Here is a 24,761-nt window from a genome sequence, read left to right on the forward strand (position 1 = left end):
CGAGGTCTGTGAGGGCCCTCGGGGCACCTCCGCCTCCCCCCGCCCACCCCCCCACTGGTGGTCCCTGAAGCGGCACCACCAACCTTGGGCGGCTCGAAGTCATTCTTGGTGTGCCCGCGGGTGAACTCGTCGAGCAGTGACTGGAAAAGGTTGAGGACCAGGTTGGTGTCCTTTTCCCCTCGCTCGGCCGCCAGGTTGTTCACGACAATCTGGTAGTTCTCCATCAGGTCCTTGTAGCCGACGTGGATCTTCCCATTCTGCGGGGATGCAGGCATGACCCTCGTGGGACAGACAGATTGGAGGGGCGCCCTGGAGAGGGCATGGGGGGTCCCCACAGGGGCCCTCCCCAGGGCTGGGGACTGCACTTACGGGGACAGAGTACATGGTTTTGAGGTTGCTCCTGAACTTCTCGGTGGCTTCGATGAATAAGCTCTCGATGGGAGTCTTCTGAGAACGCAGGTCGTTTATCTGGAGAAGGAGAGAGAGATGCCCTGACTTGGAGTTACCTCCGAGACTTGGCATCTGGCTGCTTGCTGCTCTGGTCTGTCCCAAGTCCTTCCCTGGCTCCTCTGGGATCCCAGGAAAAAAAAATCCAGGCCCTCTGGCTAATCCTGGTCTTTCCAATCCCTTCAGCCCAGGTTTAAACTAAATACCCAACATTTGGGACTGGATCACACTAGGGGTGTTGAACAGCACCCCTGGCCCCCACCCACCAGTTGCCAGTAACACTCCCCAGTCATGACAGCCAAAAATGTCTGCAGATGTAGCCAACGGTCCCCTGGGACACAATCATCCCTGGGGCCCCTCCTGCCACCACACACAGGCGCTTAACCCTGAGCCATGCCCCAAATGCATGCCATGGTGACCGATTCACCTCCGCTGTATACACTAAGTGCTCAGTCAGCATCTGCCCTGAGACCCAATGCGTTTTGTAAAAGTGTATTCTAAACAAAATAAGTTCATGGTCAGGGCTGAGCCACAGCGAGTCACCCAGTGGGATGCAGGTGTGTCTAGCGCCCACCTGGCTCCAGGCACTTCCGTTTCCTCCAGTGTGAGAGAAAGTGGGGCAATCATCCCCAGGGGTGCTGGGAGACAACACACAAAGTGTCTTCAAGCAGCAGATTCTGAACGTCCTGGGCAGGTACTGCCGGATCAAATGCATCTGCCTGGTGCCCAAGCTGCACGCACTAGGTGCAGGAGAGGACGCTGGGCCAGGCCACAACCCCTTGCCTGAGGCCCTTGGGACAGGAGTGTCCCAGAATCAGGCAGTCCAGATGTAACACTGTTCCACAAGTTCTGGGCAGGCCCTGTAATCAGACCCACTGCCTTTTTTTTTTTTTTTAAGTAAGCTGTATGCCCAACAAAGGACTTGAACTCATGACCCTGAGATCAAGAGTCATGTGCTCTACCGACGAGCCAGCCAGGCGCCCCAAGACCCACCGCCTTTTCACATGAAATGTAAACATCCACGGTGAGCAACATGAACGTATTCTACAAATGTTCTCCCGTGAGGCCAGGTGGAATTTTGCAGTGAAGTTTGGGAATAAGCGTCTGGTTTCTGGAACGTTCTGTGTTGGAACTGTGCCCCTGGGTGGTGGTGACAACCCTTCTGGGGAGGCCCTGGCCTGACCCTGCATGTCCCCCCAACTCCGTAGTTGCCCCTCGACGACGATCCACCTTGTTGAGCAGGAACTCATCCAGGTACTTGAGCTCGTTGGCATTGGTGATCTTGCGGAACACTGATTCTCGCCACTTCTCCGACACTGTGATTTTGCCGATCTTGAGGTTTCGGTTCTTCTTCCCTTTGCCTCCTGGCTCCTTGGCGTGCTTCTCACCTGCTGGGTGGCGGTGCTGGTGGCTGGAGGCTGGAGGGAGAAGAAGCAGCTGGTGAGGTGGGGTCTGGGGGAGGCAGGGTCCCACACGCAGAGAACCAGGACCCTGCCCTGTTGCAAGCTGGGGTCTGCAGTCAGAAAGCACCCTGGGGTTGGGGGGCGGTATCTGGGACCAGCCCTGAAGCTCTGTGCCCCGCACACATCCCCGGGGACCCTGGCAGCTCTGCCCTCCATCTCTGAGGCTGCCAGCGACCAACCTTCTAGATTTTTTTTGGTGGTGGCAGCTTCCAGCACGGTGAGCCCTGGCGCTGTGTTCTCCGTTTCCTCTACCCCCTCCAGGCTGGATTTTTTATCCTTATTCTTATGCAAGAAAAGTCTTTTAAAAGTGGATCTGCAGGAGAAAGTAAGGGGGTTCATTTAAGCCTCAGGAAGCGACAATGGAAACAAGTCTGAAGGAAAGGTCATCTTACTATAAAGAGAAAAATCACCCTTTGCTTGGTTATCCACGGAAAGAGATGCTACTAAAAATGAAATTGATTTGTGGGAACTGACAGGGGAGTCAGGTGAAAAAACAAGACGCAGAGCAGACATCACAGCGTGACCCCATTTTCATATGAAAAAAAAAAGAAATAAAACTACCCTCTGCCCCCTTACGTTGTGTTTATGGGCCTGAGTTTTAGGAAAGAAAATCAGAAGGAACGAATGCCCAATCAGGCACCGAATGGTGGGCCCCCCAAATGATGTGTCTGTGTGCTCATGCTCAGGACCTGTGAGTGTGATGTTATTTGGGAAAAGGATCTTTGCAGATGTGACTAAGTACTATGCGTCATGCTCTGAATGAATGTCTCCCCTCAAATTTGTATGCTGAAGTCGTACCCCCCCATGGGATGGTATTAGGGGGGTGATTAGGTCATGGGGGGAGCCCCCTTGCCCTGCCTGCCACGTGGCGCCCCAGGGAAAAGACACCATCCGTGAACCAGGAAGTGACCCCCACCACATACTGCATCTGCTGGTGCCTTGACCTTGAACTTCCAGCCCCCAGAAGATATGTCTACAGAGTTTAAGCCACTTAGTCTGTGGTGGTTTTGTTACAGCAGCCTCAAGATGAGGTCATCTTGGATTACCCAGGTGGGCCTTACATCCAGGGACCAACATCCTTATGAGAGAGAAAGAGAGAACACAGAGGAAAGAGGAAGGTCATGTGAAGATGCAGATGGGGACGAGGGTGATGCAGCCACAAGCCGAGGGTGCCCGGAGCCCCCAGGAACTGGAAGAGGCAAGGAGTGCCCTTCCCTAGAGCCTTCCGGGGTGGGAGGGGCGCCCTACCAACACCCTGATTTCAGACTCCTGGCCGCCAGGACTGTGAGAAGTGAATTCCAGTTGTTGGAAGCCCCTGCTTTGAGTGCTTCGTTTTGGGGGTGGAATGTCCCTGCAGCAGCGAGCACTCTGCAAGCCTGTTCTGGACCTTCCTCAGCCTCCTGTCCCTGTGTTAGGATCAAAGCCCCCCGTCCCATGGCTCATCCTCTGTGCTCTGCGATGGAACCATCTGGAGCACTTCTGCAGGGGTTTTCTAGACCCAGAGCTTTGGCCCAGTTTCTTCTATCCACGGACCCGGGAGGGGTCGCGGAGGTAGGGGGAGCCGGGAGCTGGTTCTGATGCCATAAAAAGTCAAACGGAAACCATCTACCTGTGGACCCAGAGGAGGTGACCCAGATTGGCTCTAGGCTGCAGTGGGAATCAAGACGCCGGCATGCGGCCCCACCGGCACGTGAGGTCACAACCTGGGCGCCGTGAGGGACTGCTCATCCTAGACTGGGTAAACACCTGCCCGACTGTGCTTCGTAAATGCCATCAGTCTAGGAGACCAGACTGCCCTGAGACGGGGGGCCCCTGGCAGGGCCCCTGGGCATCCTCTGGTGGTGACCTGAGCCACCTCCAAAGCTCACACTTACTTAGAGTCGGCCTGGTGGCCTGGGGACAGCCCGGAATCTGAGCTGACAGACGTGTCGCCTGACTTCTTCTTCTGAACGGCCGGCTTCTTGGTGCTGGGCTCCCCGTCCACGGTTTCTAAAGAAGGCTACAAGGGAACAGGGCTGGGTAAGCAAAGGCAGGTGGGACTCGCTGGAGGGAAAGCTGCATTTTGGGCAGAGCTGGGGCAGCCAGGGTGGGAGCTGCAGCCTGAAGCTTTACCTGCATCTTGGTCTGGGATGGGGACGGGAGGAGCTTGGAGACGTCGCTCGTGGACAAGGAAATGCGTCTCTCCCTGCGAGATCACAGAAACGTGGCTTTTATTTACAAGGGCGAGTTAGGAGTTAAGTGGGTGGAGAGCAGGGAAGGTGGTCCACACTCCACGGTGCATGGGTCAGCGCACCCCAGAGAACGAGCCGGCCACAGGTGTTGGCGTGCCAGGCCAAGAAAGCCCGGCCTGGCAGAAGGCCTTGCACCTTCTTCCAGCTCTTCGTCCCTCTGGCCAAGCAGGCCTCTGGGAGGAGGGGCTGGGGACTCGGGGTCACCGGTATGTAGCTAACTAAGGGTCAGGTAGAGTCGGTCAAGAGCTGAGCCCCTTCTTCAGTTCCTGGGTGAAGGTAATCACCCTATTCTCTGATGAGGACACGGAGACCCAGGCAGACTGGGAAGTGGGACGTTGCCCCGAGAGGCTGCCTCCCACAAAGCCAGGGGATTTCTATGTGAACATAGCTCATTATGGGGCAGGAAGAGGACTCAGGATCCCAGCTGGCCCCAGGCTCCGTGGCTCCTGGCAGATGCCAAATCTTCACGTTCCCCTGCCCCTCCTTCCTAGGGGCTCCCACACACCTGGCCTTGGCTCTCAGGCAGGTACAGAGCCACTCACACGTTTCTGGGACACGTGGCACCGCCCGGGGCCTGCTGCCAGGCCTCCGCCCAACCCAGCCTGGCAGCCACGGTGTTCAGACAAGGGAGGGCCCGGGGCTTACTCTGTGGGCGTGAGAGCGGCCCCCACGGCCCTGTGCCGCTCGCTGAGGTCCAGGGACTGGCTCAGCATGGCGCTCGAACTGGCGGCCATCAGTTTCCTGCCCCGCCACAGCTCCACAGCGCTGGCCAGCCGCTCAGAGTCTGCGTCCCGGTACCGCTGGATCTGGGTGGAGCCTCCCGGACTCTCAGACCTGTCCTGTGCCCTCGGGTCGCCCCCCAGCTTGCTCTTGTCCTTGGGAGGCTCGGGGCTGGTGCTGGGGGCGGGCACACTGACCCTACTGTCCAAGGCTAGGCTGGTTGGCCGTTCCACGTGGCCAGGCGCTGGCTCCCCGCCCTGCAGCATCTTCAGGGTTTCTCCAGAGAGCTGGCTGGCTGGCGCCCCCTGCAGTGGCTCCTCAGGCTGCTTCTTAGAAGCATTCTCTGTCTCTGTCCCCGCGTCTGAAGGGGTTTCATCTTCTCTGGTCTCCTTTCTGTCTTCGGGGAGGCTCTCCTCGTGCTCTAGCACAGTCCTTCCAGAAGGTTCTCTGAGGGCCATCTCTTCCTTACAGGACTGTATGTGTTTGTTTTGGAGCTTCACGTGCTCCAGCCCTCTCTGCCGCCGTGACTCACGCTTCTCCCGGCTGCTGGGCACTTTCTCGTGACTTTCAGCTGCATTTTTCTGGGGTGGGAGAGCCTTCTCTGGGCTGGGGACCTCCTTCTCTGGTTGGGAGCTCTCTGCCAGGGGCTCCTCCTCGCTTGGCCACACCTCGGGTTCCAACGCCAAATGCTCCCTATCCTCCGATGGTTCTGGGTCCTGCCTGGGCATCTGCTCCTGTTCGGCCGCCTGGCCTGGCCCGCCCTCTGCCGTTTCCACCCTCAGGGCTTGCTGGGCTTCCCTCTCCTCTCCAGCCTTCTGCTTCTCTGCGACCATCCGGCTGAAGCTGGTGTGAGAAGAGTAAAGGGGCTGGGTTCAGAAATAAAAGTGCGCGCCATCTCCAGAATCCACCCAAGGCGTCAGGGACTCCCGTGCCACCCACAGGCTGGCGGCCAGGCTTTGCCCCTGCCAAGTGGGGTAACCCTGGCCCTCAGAGATGCTTCTGGAAAGGCAGAAACGCCTGAGCTAGGAAAGGGAGATACAGGAGGTGGACCCTTATTGTCACGGCCACCTCTGCCCTGGGTCTCCCTGTTGTGAGAGGGATCTGTCAAAAAACCCTGAATTCCTTTGGGGTCCCTGGCTGGGTGGATGCTTGAGCTTCATATATAAGCATGCGGTGAGGGGAACCCACCATGGGCTGGTCTTCACAACCTGAACCCTCCACCTCTGAAGCCAGGTGTTTCATCAATGGGCCCAGGGTAGGTGGGTACAGTGAGGGGGGTCCCTGGCAGAGACCAAGTCCCGCCAACAGTGTCTTCGTCTACAGGTGGTGCCCACCAGCCCTGGAGCATCTCTCTGGGGCTGCGTGTGCCCGGACGGCCATATTTTTGACAGCCCCTCCCAGCTTCCCTGCATCTAGAATGATGTCCTGGGGGCTCCCCTGGCCAGGAGGTATCTCAGGTAGCTCTCGGGTGAGTGGGATGTTTGGGGCTGGGCCAGGGGGCGGGGGGTTGGGGGAGGGATGGGAGGTGGGGCCTTGCTCTGCTCACCTCTTGCGCTGAAGGTGACCCCGGCAGAGGCTCTGCAGGCGGATGATGCTCTGTCTACGGCGCTGGTAGGCCACCCGTTGCCGGTAGCCCCTCCACGCGGCCTGGAGGTACACAGCGGCCTGTGTCCTCTCCAGGGCCCGTCGGACGCGGTAGGACCGCCAGCAGGCCTGGGGGTGGAGTGAGCGTTCAGGGCCTGGGCATGTGTGACCCCGGCTGCCCCTGTCCCTGGCCCTGCAGGGTCCCCGCGGTACCTGGATGGTGATGGCTGCCTGCCTCATCTGCAGAAAGTGCCGGCGTTCCAGCACCATCCGGAACCAGCTCTGCAGGAGCAGGATCTTCCGCACGACCTCCCGGTGCAGCGTCTCCTGCAGGGCTTGGCGCTCTGTCTCCTTCAGGAAAACCTGGTGGGGCGTGGGCACAGGAGGGGTCAGCGCAGCCCCCAGAATCCCTGTGCCCCGTAAGTGCGTGAGACAGAGCTGGTATGCTGACTGACCTGACCAAGGGGAGTTTTTTTGGAATATATTGAGAGAATTCTCGTAACGTGAAGTTAACCATCGTTAACGCAAACAAATCAGGGGCACTTGGTACATTCACAACATTGTGCAAACATCACTACCATCGAGCTCCAGAACATTTCCATCACCCCGAAGAGAGACCCCATCCCCGTGAGCAGTCACTCCACTCCCCCTCCCCTCTCTCCCTCCAGCCCCTGGTAACTGTGATCTGCTTTCTATGGATTTGCCTGTTCTGGAAGCCTCATATACACGGGATCACACACTATGCAGGCTTTTGTGTCCGGCTTCTCTTACTCATCGTGCTTTCAAGGTTCACCCATGTCATAGCGTGTAGCAGGGCCGTATAGTAATTCATCGTACGAATGGCCCACAGTTTTGGAATCCATTCATCAGCTGATGGACCGCATGGGCTGCTTCTACCTTCTGCCTATCATGACTAGTGTCGCTATGGACATGCGCATATAAGGATCTGTTTAAACACCTCGTTTCCAGTTCTTTTGGGTCCATACCCACGAACGGAATTGCTGGGTCACGTGGTAACTAGAGGATTACCTTGTTGGAGAAGGGTGAAGGGACTTTTCACATCAGATGAAGCCCTAACGGGAGCTGCCCTTAGCCCTCGTTAGACGAGGACAGTGGCTGGTGCCCCAATAGTAAGAAGCAACCAGCACGTACCTAGAGCTAGCTGATAGACGGTGTCCAAAAGGAACACCAGGGAAAGAAGCCTTCTGCCAGACACTAAAAGCTAGCAACTGGCTCCTGAACATGCGGCAGGAACCCTAGGCCATGTGTGAGGATGTGGGAAACGGGAGTGACGCCCGAGACCCGCCCCTTAGATGCACCCCTTTGCCTTCTGGGAAGAAAGAATGTGCTGGGCCCCAAGAAAGACACTTTCTCAGCAGAGCCCCTTGTCTCTCAGCATGTGGCCCGGGACTTCGGGCCATGGGAGGACCCTATGTGTGGCGGGAGGTGGGGTGCGGGTTTGTGGCCCCCGAGGGGCGGAAGCCCTGACCTTGGTCTTCCCGATCTGGTAGTTCCTCTTGTCCACGTCCATCTTTTCCAACAGGGCAGAAATGACCTCCCTGCAGGGCTGGGTGTTCTTGGGCAGCAGCACCTGGAACTGTTCTGTGAAATCCTGTGTGATTTTGGCCAAGAGAAGAGAATCTCTGAGTGTTTCTGCCACCAGCAAGGATATGGCGCTCCAGTGATTCCCTAGTCGAGCCAAGTTTCCAAAGCTGGAATGGTACTACTGACAAAGCTAGAATCTCAGACTCTCTGAAACAGCTTCAAGCTTCAGAAAGACCACCACACACACAGAGCACTGGGTCTTCAGTCACTGGGGGAGTGGCTCTTAAGGGCCTCCTCCCAGGGCTGGCATTGTTGCGGGGTGGCCAGGAAACAGGGCTGCCTTTGGGGGGCTCACGGTCTCTGGCTCATTAGAGAGCTGAATCAGAGCTGGGGATACACAGCTTTTAAGTAAACAGGTCAAATTTTTAAGAACGAAGCATTAGTAAAATACACTGGCATTTCCTCCCATTTCTGTGATTCTGCTTTTCCTATTTATATAGGCTCAGAGAGATGCTATTTCCATTCTGTGGATGAGAAAAAGGGAGGCATGCCATGATGAAGCTGTGTTCCCGAGGCCATATGGGTACAGCTGGATTGGGGACAAGGTGCCACCACCTCTGGCTTCAGGCCCAGTGCTGACTCCCGTGCTCACACCGGGGATGCCAGCTCATGGCATGAGCCAGAGGTTCTCAGGCCAGGCTGGTTTACCACCGGGGACGTGGGGTGATGTCCAGACACATCCAGGGTTCTCCCAACTTGGGAGGGCTGGGTGCTCCTGGCATCGAGACCAGGGATGCTGCTCAACGTCCCATAATGCACAAGGCGGCCCCCACCAAAAGAATGACCAGGTGGCCCCAGGGTCAATGGTGCTGCCATTGAGAAACTGCTCTAGCAGCTTGGTCTTCACTAATTTGAGGTCACCAAAGATCCTTTGCGTTTCTAAAAACCCCAGGGAGCCAGAACTTCTTGCTGCTGGTTGGAGGAATAGAAGAGATGGGTATAAAAGCATCTGTCACGGAAGATGCTCAACAGAGGGCAGAGCTGTGTGGGGATCTGCTCATGTAACTCCCTCTTCCCAGCTTGGCTTGACACCTCTGTATCCTTCTAGGCTTGGCCTGGGCCCAGCCACCTCTTCTGAGGACACTTGCTCCCGGCAACCCCCCCCCCGATGACAGAGAATAATCTGGTATAAATGCCAACAGTGCCGGGGTGGAGAAGCCTTGGCATCAAGTGACCCCCTGGGTTCGTGTTCCAGAGAAGCGCTCGCTCTGACAGCAGGAGGTGGCTGGGCCCCTGCCCCGTCACGACAGCCACGCGCGTGCCGCCTACCTGGAACGTGTACTTGGCGCTGTAGCCCGACCTCCGGATCCGCACTGTCTCCAGCATGCCCGTGTAGCGCAGCTGCTGCAGCACCAGCTCGTCGTCGAAACACAGCTCTTTCTGAAACGGGGTGAGGGCGGTCAGGACACGTGCCTGCTGCTGGACAGCAAAGCGTCAGCAGCCGGGGATGGGGAGCTATGGGACAAGGTCCTGTAGGATTCCGGACACAGGCAGGGTCGGGGAGCACAGGCGGGCCCCAGCTGGTCGGGACTGTCCCCAGCACGGCAGCTGTGGCCACCCGGAGGATCCATATTTCCTTGCTCCAGACATTCTTTTTGGATTAAAGAGGTAGGGCTGCTCAGCAGTGGTGCTTAAGGTATTTATCTCTTCTGGAAAAGCTGGCATCTGCTCTGCTCTATTCCCTGGTGTCTGGGACACACGTGCCATTTCTTGCTGGTTAATTTAAGATGATGTGCTGCAAAGAGTTAGTTCTGAAGAGCTCCAATCAAAACCGGTGCTGAGCTCATACCCTGTGCCAGGCCCTGGGGTAAATACTAGGGATTCAGCCAAGAGAAGAATATAAGGTCTGGAGGTGGAAGCCAGGTGCATATGTGAATGGGGCGGATACTGCCAGGGCCCCCTGGGAAGGTCCAACAGGTGAGGGGACCCTGGACTGAGTCCTGAGGAAGGAATGGGCAGGTAACAGCCAGGTGAAGGCCCAAAGGAGGACTCCAGGTCCTTGCCCAGGAGGAGAGAAGCCACAGAACCTGGTAGGGAGAAGCTGGGCTCTGGATGTTGACAGAGCATCCCAGGAGCAGGAGAAAGGGAAATGGGAAGAGTAGAGGCAAAGGGGGTAGGCCCAGATCCTAACGGTTCTAGCAAAGTCCCCAAGGGGAGAGAATGGCCAATGGACCCATGGGGCAAAGGAAACCTGGCAGGGAGGGCTGAGCCCCCACTGGGGCCCCCACTGGTGCTCCATGAGTCTTCCCAGAAATTTTCAGATCAAACGAACAGCAGGCTCTCTGCTTCTGCCATATGACCTCAGCCCCTCCCTTCTGGCACATTTTCTGCACTGGCCGATTTGGAGATGTACTGAAGAGCATGTTTGACCTGTCCCTCCTAGGGCTTCGCTACGTTCCAGATGATGTCCTTGCTCTTGGCGGGCCACCTGGCTGCCCTCACTGCTTCCTGCGAAACCCCCTCCACCTCAGGCTGGCCATTTCTGGTTCCTGGAACCTGTGTGAACACTTGGTTCCTTGAGAGACCTTGGCCTTCACCTCCCCAAGACATGGGAGCTACTCACCTTCTCGGCATTGGAGCGGATGCAGCGGATAAAGAAAGGCTCCGCCTTCCCCAGTGCCTCCAAGAGCTTGTTAAGGGATGTCTGGGGAAAGAGGGAGAGGTCTTAAGCTGGCAAGCTGCTCAGTGGGAGGGGACCCAGGTCACTCGCTGGCATCAGCACTGATACAGGACATGGGAAGCCGTAGCTGGACATTCTGACTAGAGGCTGCAGTACCCCTGGGAGCCCCAAAGAGAGCCATAGGGTCCCCAGAGTTAACGGCTGTCCTCTTCCCAGGGTCTCCCAGCTCTTTGTCTCAGTGGGACTGTTGGGGGAGGGTTGGTGGGGCCAGATAAACTCCTTCTGGGGATTTAAAATGCCGGTCAGCCTCAGAAAGAAGCACAGATGCTGTGATTTTGGTCTTCGGCCTGCTGTTTACAAAAAGGATTTGCAGGGGGCGCCTGGGTGGCTCAGTTGGTTAAGCGTCTGCCTTCGGCTCAGGTCATGATCCCAGGGTCCTGGGATTGAGCCCCGCATCGGGCTCCCTGCTTGGCGTGGAGCCTGCTTCCCACTCTCCCTGCCTCTCTGCCTACTTGTGCTATCTCTCTGTCAAATAAATAAATAAAATCTTTTTTTTTTTTTTAAAGATTTTATTTATTTGACAAAGAGAGACAGAGAGAAAGAGGGAACACAAGAAGGGGGAGTGGGAAAGGGAGAAGCAGGCTTCCCATCGAGCAGGGAGCCCGATGCGGGGCTCGATCTCCTGGGATCATGACCTGAGCCGAAGGCAGACACTTAACGACTGGGCCACCCAGGCGCCCCAATAAATAAAATCTTTTTTTTTTTTTTTAAAGATTTTATTTATTTATCTGACAGAGAGAGAGACAGGAGAGAGGGAACACAAGTAGGGGAGTGGGAGAGGGAGAAGCAGGCTTCCCGCTGAGCAGGGAGCCCGATGCGGGGCTCGATCCCAGGACCTTGGGATCATGACCTGAGCCGAAGGCAGCCGCTTAACCGACTGAGCCACCCAGGCGCCCCCTAAATAAAATCTTTTAAAAACATACAAACAAACAAACAAAACCAAAAAGGATTTACAGGAGCTCCCAGGTGAGGGGATTACAAAAAAAAGTCAAGGTGGGCACAAAAGACTCAGACTGAGGAAAAGGGGAAAGGGAAAAAAGGTAATGGCAAGTAAGGGTCAGCAGCAGCCTTTTGGACCCCTTAAAAAAAGTACCTCTGAGCTTCCTGGCAGCCAGGGAAAAAAAGGGAAACATGACCTCACAACACAGTTCAGTGGTCACCTTCATGGGCTCACATTATTTTAACTCAATGGTTCACAACAGGGGTGATTTTGCCCCACCCACCAGAGCATGTGGCAATGTCTGGAGACATTTTCGGTTGTCACCCCCGGAGGATGCTACCATGTGTCCCATAACACCCCAGATGGCCCCCGCCATGGAGGACGAGTCAGCCCCAAATGTCAAACAATGCCGAGGGCAGGAAGCACTAGAATAACCATTTGTTGGGTTTGCTATGGCCAGGTCACAAGAGCATCAGGCTGAGTTCGCCCACCCCCCACCCCCGGCCTCTCTGGGCTGCCTACCTGGAACTGGGCGCTGATGCTAGGCGGCTTCTTTTTCTTGTGGAGGTGCAGCAGGGACTTGGTGGTGCGATCGTGAAGAGTCATGCTGATGATGAGCTTCAGGGACTTGGAGTCCAGCAGGTTCTAGGACAGACACATGGGGTCTGGCCTGCCCTCCTGGGGGGCCCAATGGGCACCGGGAGGCATCATAGAGGCCCTGGAGCCAGAACTATGCTCCTGGGGGTGGCAGCTCTTAGGATCAGTCTCGGGACAGTGCTGCTGGAGGGCAGGGGGTGGTGGGCTTGGCAGGAGGCAGGGGTGGCTCCAGGGCTGAGTCTGCGCTGCGCCTCGCACATGGCACCAGCTCCAGGAGGACTGATTACGGCCTCTTTTGCAGCCCGATGGGCCGGAAGCCGAGAGCTCCAGAGGGCCACCTTCCTCCTGGACATGACTTCTCCAGGGGTGCCAAGCCCCTGGCACTTCCGCATGAGCTTCTCCAGAGGATCCCCCACGTTTGCCAACCCTTAGTATCAGCTCACAATAGGAACTAGCGCTGTCCTGTCTCTTGGCCAGACTGGGAGGTTTTTCTCCCTTTTGCACCTTTCATAATCCGTCTGCACACTGTATGTGGAGACTAGACAGAGGCTGGGTGCACTTTACCGGAGGCCAGTTACTGGGGTCTCGGCTATTGACCACGCACGGTTGCCCCCTTCCTGGTGGGACTTCCCTGGCTGAAGGGCCTCCTCTCCCCGAAACGCCTGGGAGGTGCTGCATCCCGTTCTGCCCTCCGGAGGTGGCTGGTAGCTAAAGATCCCCAAAGTGGGGGGAGGACAGAAGGGTCCCATTGCCTCTGGGCGGGAAAAGCTCTTTGGTGCGGATCACACTCCGAGGCTCCCATGGGAACAGGCCGGGTCCACCTCCTTGCTCAGTCCTCCCTCTGCCCTGGCCTGCTTTCCCACCTCTTCTTAGGTTCCTCCTGGGAGCTCCCGTCAACATGCTTGTGCAAATAACCCCATCACATGCCTGGCTTCTGGGAAACCCCAAGACTGCTCCAAATCATTTCCATCAGGGAAATTATTTTTGGAGGGGGATGGGGGGCAGGGGGCGATGGCGGGAAGAGGAAGGAACTAAAAAGCTGGAGATGTTAAAAGTACCTCCCTCCCCCCACCCCGCCCCCTATTTTCCAGAAAGGGAGTTGAGTCAGGCGCTCTCAAGACAGGCAAAAAGCAAGGTGGCCTTGGGCCGTGTCGCGAATGTTTACCTTTGGAATGAGCTGCTTTTGTTTGATACCTTTACTTTTCCTGTCAAAATATTAAAAATGGTTTTGTGAACAGAAGGAACACAGTGTCTGGATCCGGGTTAGTTGAGCAAGCCGCGCCTCGCGGGTTACAAGGAGCGAGAGCAGAGAAAGCAGAGTCAGGGCCCACAAGTGCAACGAGGCCACCGTGCCGCCTCTCCGAGGCCCTGGTGGGCCCACCCGGTGCATGCGTGGGGCGCTTCTGCGACTGTGCAGGAGCTTCACTGCGCCAGCAGCCGCCCCCAAGGGGGCAGGTGCATCTGGCTTGGGGCCGCGGGTCATCAGCCGGGCAGAACGTGCGTCTGTGTGGGGCCAGCCACAGCGGAGCTGACAGGTCTCAAAAAATGCCAGTGGACTGCCTCTCGTGGAGCTCGGGGGGACCCAGCACCATTCTGGCGCCTACCAGGTGTCCTGGCTCTATTCTCTACACGTTGGGAAATGTCAAGTAGGCCCATAGAGCCGCTTCAGGACCCCCTGGCAGGCCGCGGGGGGCTCTGCCCACACTGGGGCCAAAGAAAAGACAAAGCCAATCTTTTGGGCAAGGGAGAGGGGTATGGTCCTCATTCTGACACTTTATGGAATCTTGCAGGCAAACAAAAAATTTTTTTAAGCTTGCAGCTTGGGGGCGCCCGGGTGGCATAGTCAGTTAATTGGTTGCCTTTGGCTCAGGTCATGATCCCAGGGTCCTGGGATGGAGCCCCATGTCAGGATCCCTGCTCAGCGTGGAGTCTGCTTCTCCCTCTCCCTCTGCCGCTCCCCCCTGCTTGTGCTCTGTCAAATAAATAAATAAAATCTTAAAAAAAAAACAAACTTGCAGCTTGGCTCATTTTTAAAACCAGCTGAAGAAAGGCACCCGGGTGGCTCAATCTGTTAAGCGACCAACCCTTGGTTTCGGCTCAGGTCATGATCTCATGGGCTGTGAAATCAAGCCCCATGTCGGGCTCTGCACTCAGCGGTGAGTCTGCTTGGATTCTCTTCCTCTACCCCTCTCGTGTTTTCTCTTAAATAAATAAATAAAATCTTGAAAAAAAAACAAAACAGCTGAGGAAATGGTGTCCCACAAATCAGCAAGATGCTTGGTTGTGAGGTTCTATATGTATCATGTTCCATCTTAATTCACATGAGATAGAATAAGGCATAATAAAAATCAATTTGAAAACTGCTTCTCTTGTGGGCACAAGCTCTGAGTGGCGCCCCATTGGCTGAGGCTGCTACCCGCCTGGTGCTACATGCAAGTCATCACTCTTGCTTTGCAGACAGAGGCCGAAAGCTCAGAGCACCTCAGGCCACGTGGCAAGTGAGTGAGAGCGAGACCAGGTCCAAACCTGGTGTGTATGGCTTCTGGGCCCTCCCGCCCACATTCGCACTGTCGTCCAAACAAAGCAGGGCTGTGGATGTGTGTGAAATCAGACACCCTCCTTCCTACAGCTTCTTTATAAGCTCATAGGGGCAAGGGGCAAGGGGCGGGGGAAAGCAAGCCTTGCTCTGCATGTTTGGGGACGGAAAAAGAGATGCTTTGTGGGAGGAGCGTTCCTGCGAAGCTGCGCGGGGCACTGGGGAGCTGGCAGGGATTTGGGTCATGGGGCAGACGCTGGGGCAGGAGTGTTATGAGGACCAGTTAGCAGAGGCTGGTGTAAGAATGGAACCACAAGACAGCACGTTTGCAGCGGCCAATTCAGCATGACGGGAAGCCCGCAGGCCGGGGTCCTGGGAGCCAGGGGGGCGGGGGGGGGGCGGGGGGTGGTGGACTTGGTGGGGGGGGGGGGGGGGGGGGCGCCACGGCCTGGGGGGGGACTCACGGGATGAAGGTGCGGGGTTTCTGGAGCCGACTGAGGGACTGGAGAAGCCTACGGGGGTCCTCACCCTGCCAGGGCAATCCTTTGATGGTCTTGATGATTTGATCATGCAAATCGCTGAGGGGAGGGTGGGGGGGGTGCAGTGACAGGGAGAAGACTGAGTTAGAGCAGCAGGCCCGCCACCTTGGGGTCCCCAGCACGGTCGGGACCATCCCCAGGCCACTGGAACCGAAACATGCAGCTGGGGAGTCTGCACACCACTGTCTCTCTCCCGCCTGCACCGAGAAGGGGGTTCAGCCAAGAGTGGCCAGCCACCCCATGGAGGCTCCCCCTGCTCTGGGAGGGCCAGGCCTGTTTCAGGCCTGGTTTTGCAACCCAGCATCTCAGATCACTGAAAAAGGCCTCCTCTAGAACAGCCTTCTGGAATCTGTAACAAGCATCGAGGGCTACTGAAAAGAGACCAGAGGGTGCCTGTGGGATGCAGCTCATCAGTTTTTCTGGTTGATTCTGGGGCCACATGTCAAACTCCTTGTCGGCTTCAAGAAAGGCCTCAGGAGGAATGATGGGAACTCACACTGTGGCCCTCCACCGGGGGCGATGCTACCCTCCAGGCGATGTCTGGAGACATTCGTCGTCGTCATGACTGGGTGGGGGGTGCTGCTGGCATCTGGTGGATTGAGGCCAGGATGCTGCTCAACCCCTACAGGGCCGGGGACGGTCCCACCACAGAGGGGGAACCCGGCCCAGCGCTGAGGGTGGGGAACCCTAGTTGAAGGAGGGCTTTGCCCCAAAGAATTCAATCTCCTTCACTTCCTTTTGTTCGATCACCGCGGGTTCAGGGCTGAGCATACGTCCTAGGCCCGAACTTTGGCACCAATGCGTGAGAACAAGAATGGATCAGAGATGAAAATCAGATGCTCTGGAAGGGACTATTCATGAAGGATGTCTAGATGACAAATGTCCTTATGGGACTTCTAGAAACGAGGCAGCAGTGACTGCAGGGTGAGTCGGGAGGTTCTGGTATGTTCATTTCTTTTAAAAAATCCCTCATTCCAGTTATTTCAAGTACATGTTTAAGCTCTGGGCAGTTGGCCTGGAAAGACCCCGATCGGCAGCCCCTTGTCTGTGTTCCATGCACCATGCCCGAGGGCCTGGACAGCCACACTTACCTCTGCTCCCTCGCCCTCCAGGGAGGCACAGAGCAAAGACAACAGAGGGGTCACATTTCACCTCCATACCCTGAGCGGTCAGCGCAGCGGCCAGAGCTCTGGACAAGGCCCGTGGCCTCAGCCCACGCCCCCTAACCCAGCCAAATCTGGCTAGAGTGTCCCTAGCAGGCCCCAGGGTTCCCCGGCCTGCTGACTCCCACTCCTGGCCCTGGACACCACGCTGAGCGCCTGGGGACAGCAGCTCCTCTTGATGTACCTCCCTGGTCTTGGGTTCGAAGGCCCTTGCTTCTACTTACTTCTTGCTTTCATAGAAAGCAATGATGTCCTCAAAAGCGTTAATATCGAACTCCTCAGAGCCGTCAAATGAGAAATCTAGCATTGAGCAGCTGAAAGGGAGAATCTGTATAAACTAAACACGCTCCTGGAGTGGGACCCGCAGCCTCGGGGCCAGGCCCTGGGGAGACTGGCATCCCTTTAGCAAATGTGGGTCAGGGGCTACATTCAGTCTTTGGGGGAGGGGGACAGGGAACACACAAACAAAGAGATGCACTCTTTTTCTCTTGCCCCCTTTTGGGTGAAAAAGCGGATTCCAGGAAAACAACACACAGTGCTTTCAGACAAATCACTTTGGTCACTTACCTAGGTGCTAGCTCTACCTCGATACATACATGTTTATGAATCTCTTGAAGAACTTTTTACTATGAAGGACTCAAAAATAAAATGACCTTTTCAAGTTTAAATATTGACTAACTTGCTTCTTGGGAATCTGGAGTATCAAGAAGCTGGGAACTTGGCTGCCACAGGACCTTTGCATGTGCCTCCCCGACTGCTAGCACGCCCTGCCTGCCTTGCCTGGCTCAGCTGGTCTCTTTTCAATACAGCCTGCCTGGCTCTCTCAAGATATCAGAAGTGTCCTTCCTCTGGCTTTGTCATTCCCTTGGAGGTCTGTCCAGTGTGGCCTTTTTTACCCCACCTTCCTGGGAGCGCATGCTGCTCACTGTTATACTCAGTGCAAACTGGGGTATGTGGAAGGCCCTTAGTCATTGCTAGGTGGCCACAAAATACCTCATCATCTTGTGTGCAACGAGGCATATGGTGTTTCTGATAGCAAATGAAGGAACTCAGCCTATGTGCGTTTGGGCCACCCCGGCCTGACTAAAGGAGGAAGTGCTCTTAAATCAAGCCTGTTGCTCGGTGCAACCAGTCAGTGGCTCCCTGGCCCCACTCGCCAATGGCCACAGCCGGCCATGAAAAGAATCCTTTGTAAAGTGAGCCGTCCAACATCTCCCTAATGCAGATGCTGCATCGAGGCCTGACTCTGTGTGCAGAAAAGAGGCAGCCAGATGCCGTTTGTTTCTGGGTCCTTTTGATTCAAGTGGCTGCTGGGTTCCTTATTCAGGTCAACCCCAACCTAGGTGGAGGGTGGAGGGTTTCTGGCATTGTTTTAAACAATTCTGCTGTGTACCAGCTTTGGTTTGGACAAATCAAGGTCTCGCTCACCGGTACAGTTTTTCTGATGGGGTGCTGGTTCCTCTCTGCAGCTCTCCCAGGAGACCGTGGACGCCCGGGCTGTCCGTACCTGCTGCAGACATAGAGCGGATGGGAGTTGGAGGCGGGGGCTGCCTGGGGCCTGGAAGGCCTTTGTCTTGGCCACAGAGGCTTCCATCCTGACTTGAACTCATTAAAAAAAAAAAAAAAAAAAAGACAAAACAGTCTGACACTCAAATTTGGGCAGAGCTGGGAACCGTGAAGGGTTTGATCCTCCCTCCTAAGCAACACTATTTATGCCTACTTCTCATAAAAGCTTTATTCTCCTGGTTCTGCTTTTAATCAAGGCCCTTTGTGAAATGGAGCTCCATGGCTGGTACCTAGAGCCAACCTTGCGGGAGTCACTCAGCCATTCTAGGCCTCAGGTTGTCCTTATGGAAAGACAGGAACGTGCCTTTCTGCCTTGTGAGGACGAGGAGAGTGAATTATATACCCTGGTACAGAAATTCTGTTTGGGATGATCCAAGTTCTGGAGCAACAGAACTTGGTGGTCACGCGATACAGTGAATGTGCTAAAGACCACAGAGCTGCACGTTTTAAAATGGACTGAGTATCCCCCTCTCGACGGCGACAGGTGGGCCCCATACCTGCAGCCTTCTCGGCCCTCTCGGCCCTCAGACGCCCAGCCTCCCGGAGCACAGCCATAGCCCGGATGGCGGCCCGGAGCACCGCCCAGCGGAACACGGCCACGGGATCCATGCCGATGAGCTCCCGCACATAGGAGCTGTCACTGCCCCGCAGGAGGGCCACGATGTCGGGCCGCATGTAGTCCATGTTCTTTTCCCTGAAGTCCTGGTGGGGGAAGGAGGTGCGTGGTCACTCACCAGTGACTGCCAAGGTCCTGGGAGCCAGCCTGGGAAGGGCTGCTGGTGGGGTGGGACCCATCTCAACAACAGAGGTGGGTCCTGTCCCTGGGGCCTTTGACAGTAAGAGCCAAGGACTTAGGGCTGGGTCTGAGGGCCCCCAGAACCTCGCTGCGCACCATCAATAAAGGAGATGGACCGAGCAGACGCCAGAGGTAAGGAGCCTCCGGGGCATCCACCCTGTCCCTTTCCTGCCTCCCACCCTTGACTGATGATGGCAATGGACAGACACGTACCTTGATCTGGTATTTCACCTTCCCTGCGAAGTGCTGAATGATGAACGCTGGCTCCATGACGGGGGTGCCAAGGAAGTACCTGTTGTCTTCGTGCTGCTGTTTGAACTTGGCCAGCAGGGTCTGGCTCGTGGCATGGGGAAAGCTGGGAAGAGAATTTGGAACTTTTAGCTGCAGGAACAGCGGCGACCACTCGCTCTGCATCTGGGTGCAAGCCCTTGGTGGATGAGGCCCGGGCCTTCGTGGTCAAGGCAAACATTTGGCACAGGCAACACTGGGAACTGGGCCCACTTTGGGCAGCTCCCGGGAATAATCCCAGGATGGGGGGACTTCTGGTCTCAGATCTGTTGTGTATCTGGACGCTGTGTCATGGTGGGGGGGGGTCCTGCCCTTGTTCCTCTGTTACAGAAAGGGGCTGGGAGATGAGGACGGAGCAGGGAGGGGGGCGAGGGCAGAAGAGCCCCGTTGTACCTGGCTATTTCTGCCTCCCAGGAAGGAAATGCTGCAGTTGGCTTTGGCACGCCCTGCCTCACCGCAAACATAGGCAGAGAAATGCGCCTGTGATGCCCAACGCCAGGCTCCACAGACTAACAGGGATGGGCTGGTGGAGGGGGAGAATCTGTAGCTACCAAGCACACTGTTTCCAGGGCTGGGAAAGGGTGTGGAGTGAGGAACCTGCTCACTCAGTCGTTGGGATAAATGCCATTTTAACGCACTATTTTAGAAAATCCAGATGAATGCAAAAAAAAAAAATCCACGATGAACAAAAATAGCAAGATTTTAAACAAAGACAGATACAACCCTGCTCAGCCTGGCCCTGCCTCACATTCCTCCTCTGGATCCAGCTCTGGGTTTCCTGGGAGTGATGGTTTAGCCCTTCCTGGCAGCCTGCCTGTTCTCTTATCTCAACATTCTCTACCTGGATCCCAGCTATGAATGGATGTGTCTGTCCCCTGGCTCAGGTGGGGCCTGGGTCTGAGGCAGGAGATGAGCCTGATTCAACCCAGCCCCACAGGGACTTCTGACACAGACAAGGGGCTGATAAAAAGTTGTTGATAGGAAGATGTGTCCACGTCCTAACCCTGAGAACCTATGAGAGTGACCTGATTCAGGTCTTTACGAATGTAATTAGTTAAGATGAGGTCATTGGGGAGGCATTCATCCAGTGGATTGGAATCTTTATGAGAAGAGGAGATGAGACAGAGATAGAAGAGATGGTGATGTAACCACAGAGGCAGAGACTGGGGTGACGCAGCCACAAGCCACAGAATGCTGGGGGCCCCCAGGAGCTGGAAGAGGCGAAGAAGGACCACCCCCTAAAGCCTCTGGAGGGAGTGCAGCCCTGCCCACGCCTAGATTTCAGCCCAGTGATACTGATTTTGCAAATCTGGCCTCCAGGACCATGAGAGAATACATTTGTTGTTTAAAGCTGCCTGGGGGCACCTGGGTGGCTCAGTTGGTTAAGCGACTGCCTTCGGCTCAGGTCATGATCCCGGAGTCCCGGGATCGAGTCCCGCATCGGGCTCCCTGCTCGGCAGGGAGTCTGCTTCTCCCTCTGACCCTCCCCCCTCTCATGTGCTTTCTCTCTCTCTCTCTCAAATAAATAAATAAAAATCTTAAAAAAAAAAAAAAGCTGTCTGTGCTTTGTGGTCATTAACGGAGCCGCAGGTTAACAAATTCAGTGAGTGAACTTCAGTGACCGCGGCTGGGTGACCAGGGGTGAGGCACTTCATCCATACATCCCTTCCAGCCTTCACGGTGTCCTCTCGACGAGGGGTGCCAGGTTTAGTAGTCAGTGTGGCGTCTGGGCCCCCGATCCCATGTGTTGCCCTTTTCAAGCATGCACCAACCCCGTGCCTAGTTTCTAGACTCAGGCCCCGTGTCCCTTTCTTAACAACTCCCGGGTGTGCGTGTTTCAGAATCGAGTTATCGCACATGTTAATACTTCCGTGATAAATGCTACGTGCCTTTTGCTAACGTGAGGTCAGGATTTGTGGCCAAATGAGTGTGACAAACTCAGAAGTTCTTGGGGATGGTGTGGATTCAGGGTGAGGCTCCAGGGGCTAGGGAACCAGGTTTGCAGGGGGAACTGGGCCGTGGACACTCACTTGCTCTCTTCGTCCAGCAGATAGAAGAGCCCCGTGGGCTTCTTGCTGATGAGATGGATGCAGCCGACGTTATCAGTGTAGTCAATGTTGTGCCATGAGATCCCTTCGCTCTGGTACTCCTCCTGCAGGGTTTAGGGGTTAGCTGATAATCTCACTACCTCATGGCTATGTTAACGTTTACACAGCATGCGGTGTATATGAATATATTTATGTATGCACGTACGTATTCATACATACGTGTGTAAATAACATCACATGTTGATATATCAATGGAAATATATTCATAATTATATAAAATTATTAATAACAGGAAAAATTATTAATAACAGGAAACAGTACATGCTTAAGCATCAAACATACAAGATGCTTAAAATCACACTTAATGTGTCCCAGGGGCCAGAAATCTTTCTCTGTGAAGGGCCAGATGGTAAATAAATCAAGCTTTATGAGCTAGATGGTGTCTTGTCACGATTCTGCTGTGGTAGCATGAAAGAGGCCACCAATGATGTATAGACAAGTGGGCGTGGCCACATGCCAATAAAGGTTTATTTACAAAAACAGGTTGTGGGGCCAGACTGGACCTGTGAGCTGCCATTTGCTGGCCCCTGCTCTGGAACCTCAATGTCCAATAATTCAAGTGATATAATGCCATGTAGTGAGCGTGCTCTACGTAACTTCGAATTTTCTATAATAATCAGTTAAAAAGGTAAAAAGAAACAGGTGAAGTTAACTTTAATAATATAGTTAATTTAACCCAATATATCCAAACTATGATCATGTCAACATGTGATTAATGTAAAATGATCAATGAGGAATTTTATATTCTTTTTCTTTTGCATGATGTGTTGGTAATCCACTGTGTTTCACTACTGCCACACAACTCAATGTGGACCAGCCATGCTTCAAGGGCTCAACAGCCAGAAGGAAAGTTTAATAGTAAAATCAGCTAGATATTTATATAAGCCCATCATTTTTTTTTTTCTGTCCAAATCATCAATGTGACGGATAACACATGGGTAAACATGGCTGGGTGTGTAGCAGTGAAAAGACACGGAAGACAGATTGTCAAAATTGTTGACCAAAGCAAATCCTCACAAGGCAACTCCATTTCTCTCCCATTGGATGGATTTTCACATTTGAGCAGAAAGAAGGTACAAAATTGACCCATGGACAAAAATGCCCCCAGTGTCTGCCTCATCTAAGTCTGGGCTGGGTTTTCCCAGACTTTCTCTTCTGTAGAGAAAGATTCCAGGGCTGGTTCACCAGCAAACCGGAACCCGAGGGAGACCCCAGTTCCGGCTCATTCCGTCCCCCCTTGGGGCTGCCTAGGTAACAAGATGGCATTTCCTTACCTGTTCTAGTTTGAAAATGTGCTGATTGAAGTAATACTGAAGCTGCTCGTTGGCATAGTTGATGCAGAACTGTTCAAAACTGTTCCTCTCGAAGTCTTCAAATCCGAATATGTCAAGGACCCCAATGGACAAGCACTGGGAAGACAGAGAAAACAGTTATTACTGCTTCTGTGGAAGTGACCTGTTTGGTTGTGCGGGCTCTGCGCTCAGCTGAACACTCTGCTGTCACTGCCTTGGAATCTGTAATATGTGAACGAGGGGCTCCATGTGTTCACCGTGCACTGGGTCCTGAGAACTGCGCCCCATCCTGTTCCCTGGGCCTGCCCCTCGGAGCAACCGGCCTCTCCCCTGACACCAACCAAAGCCACCTTGGCTCCCGACATCACGGGCCATCTGCCGAGGGTGTGTGACACCGAGGGCCTGGCCTTCCCCAGCTCTGCTTGGTGGAGCAGACAGGGGTAGGGGCTCTCACCGAGACGGACTCTTCCATGTCTTTCTTGTTGAGGAGGGCGTGGTTGATCCGCAACACGATCCAGTCGAACAGAGCACTGTACAGGGACTTGGCCATGGAGTCGCGGGCGGTGATAGCCTGCGGGCACAGGGTGGAGAGTGTCACACCTCGACAACGTGGGCCCTGTGCTGCACCACCCAGAGGTCTGCACTCCCGGGAAAATCGAGGCTGTGACTTTGAACACCTCACTCACTGGACACAACCCCTCTCACTCTGCACGCCACCTGTCTGCTCGGGATGCCCCTGCACACCGAAGCATGAACTATGAAGCTCGGGCCCGGCAGCCTAAGGTTCAGCGAAGTCTTTCTCACAAGCCAGCCCTATTCCTCAGAGCAACCTGGGGACGCTGAGGATGGAACACAGGCTCAGGGAGCGTGCCGGGCCGACCCGTGGGAAGAACCAGCCAGGAGGCCGAGCTGGGTGGGAAGCCAGGTAGGTCCCTTGCAGCTCTGGGAGCATCGTGGAGATGCCATCGTGGCTTTTAAATTAAACGCAGTAATGGCTTTTAAATTAAAAAAGAGGCTTAAGGAGGTCTAATTTACATACAAGAAATTGTTTCTCTTTATATACTCAGATCTAAGTTGTGACAGATGTGCTTGGCTACAGTTAAGATCAAGAACACATGTCTTGGTTTTGCCTTTCCCGGGAGGTTGTGGAAAGGGGGCCCCGAGGGATACAGAACCCTCACACCTGGCATCTGTCCCTTGGCGTCCTGCCCCTCAGGGTCAGCCAAGCTGCTGGGGGCTCAGGTGTCCTATAGCAACTTTTACAGAACATTTCAGGGGACCTTTCCCTGTGGGGGCTCAGAATGTACACAGTGCCCACTGAAGATGCCCAAGCAGTTTCTACCACCAGCTAAAAATCCCTGCCATGGCTAGGTATTTTCCTGTGGCCATCCAAGCTGCAGGCTGCGAGGCCCACTGCTCTTGAGATGTAAAAACGCAAGAAAAACCCATCACAAGGAAAACATCTTGGCTGGGGCAAAGGCCAGAGAGAGGTGTCCTATCAAGATCCCCGGGACACACTTAATGGTTGTAAAGGTCATGCACTAGCCTGGGGTGGGGGATCAACAAACTTTAAAGGCCAGAAGGTCAGTATGTTCAGCTGTGAGGGCCAGATGGTCCTGTCATGATCACCTAGTTCTGCCAATACAGTAGCAAAGCAGCCTAAAAAAAAGGGGGGGGGGGGCGTGGCTGTGCCAATAAAACTTTATTTACAAAAGCAGGCAGGAGGCTGGATTTGGCCTGCGGGCTGCAGATGGCCATCCCCTGCTAGTGAGAACCAGCACGGAAACACCAAGCAGAACACGTGTGGCCTGAGTTCTGGCCCTAGGGCTGAAGTGTGCTGTAGAAGCTGCTCTGAGCCGTGCCTAAGCTCACGTGAGAACCAGAGACAATGTCACAGCTCTTTCAAGACAGGGAAAAGGCTATCCAGGCCGGCTATTTCCAGAGCTCCCCCGCAACTTGTGGTTTGCAGCGCAGCGCCCCGCAAGAGCCCAGGGCCATGCTCACCTCGCTGAGACTGTAGGGAAGGATGAGTTTGTCATTGGCTGTCACCGTTTTTCTTTTGGTCAGGACCTCCACCAAGATTTCTCGCTTCACCTGTTTCGAGGTCAAGGAGGGAGAGAAGGCTTGTTGGGCGGGTCCTCACATCCCTGAGGTAAGGCTGGAAGCCCGAGAAAAGTGCCAGGAGGACTTCCAGCAGCCGCACCAG

At 55.0% G+C, this 24,761-nt stretch overlaps 1 protein-coding gene across 1 annotated transcript in view; it reads right to left on the reverse strand.

The window, feature by feature from the left end:
- The window catches only part of MYO9B (myosin IXB), a 75,828-nt gene that overhangs the window by 7,554 nt on the left and 43,513 nt on the right, over window positions 1–24,761 (reverse strand). Inside the window, exons 8-29 of the mRNA XM_044921969.1 lie at window positions 24,560–24,649; window positions 23,010–23,126; window positions 22,538–22,672; window positions 21,186–21,307; window positions 19,081–19,222; window positions 18,569–18,773; window positions 17,934–18,012; window positions 15,268–15,381; window positions 13,433–13,472; window positions 12,193–12,315; window positions 10,614–10,694; window positions 9,320–9,430; window positions 7,935–8,057; window positions 6,659–6,808; window positions 6,408–6,574; window positions 4,787–5,704; window positions 4,023–4,095; window positions 3,785–3,909; window positions 2,090–2,223; window positions 1,678–1,865; window positions 370–468; window positions 84–257 (exon numbers count right to left, since the gene is read on the reverse strand). Coding sequence (XP_044777904.1) covers window positions 84–257; window positions 370–468; window positions 1,678–1,865; window positions 2,090–2,223; window positions 3,785–3,909; window positions 4,023–4,095; window positions 4,787–5,704; window positions 6,408–6,574; window positions 6,659–6,808; window positions 7,935–8,057; window positions 9,320–9,430; window positions 10,614–10,694; window positions 12,193–12,315; window positions 13,433–13,472; window positions 15,268–15,381; window positions 17,934–18,012; window positions 18,569–18,773; window positions 19,081–19,222; window positions 21,186–21,307; window positions 22,538–22,672; window positions 23,010–23,126; window positions 24,560–24,649 — 3,510 coding nt within the window. The remainder of the gene's footprint in view (window positions 1–83; window positions 258–369; window positions 469–1,677; window positions 1,866–2,089; window positions 2,224–3,784; window positions 3,910–4,022; window positions 4,096–4,786; window positions 5,705–6,407; window positions 6,575–6,658; window positions 6,809–7,934; window positions 8,058–9,319; window positions 9,431–10,613; window positions 10,695–12,192; window positions 12,316–13,432; window positions 13,473–15,267; window positions 15,382–17,933; window positions 18,013–18,568; window positions 18,774–19,080; window positions 19,223–21,185; window positions 21,308–22,537; window positions 22,673–23,009; window positions 23,127–24,559; window positions 24,650–24,761) is intronic.

The sequence above is a fragment of the Neomonachus schauinslandi genome, chromosome 1 (assembly GCF_002201575.2).
Source record: "Neomonachus schauinslandi chromosome 1, ASM220157v2, whole genome shotgun sequence".
Classification (NCBI taxonomy): Eukaryota; Metazoa; Chordata; class Mammalia; order Carnivora; family Phocidae; genus Neomonachus; species Neomonachus schauinslandi.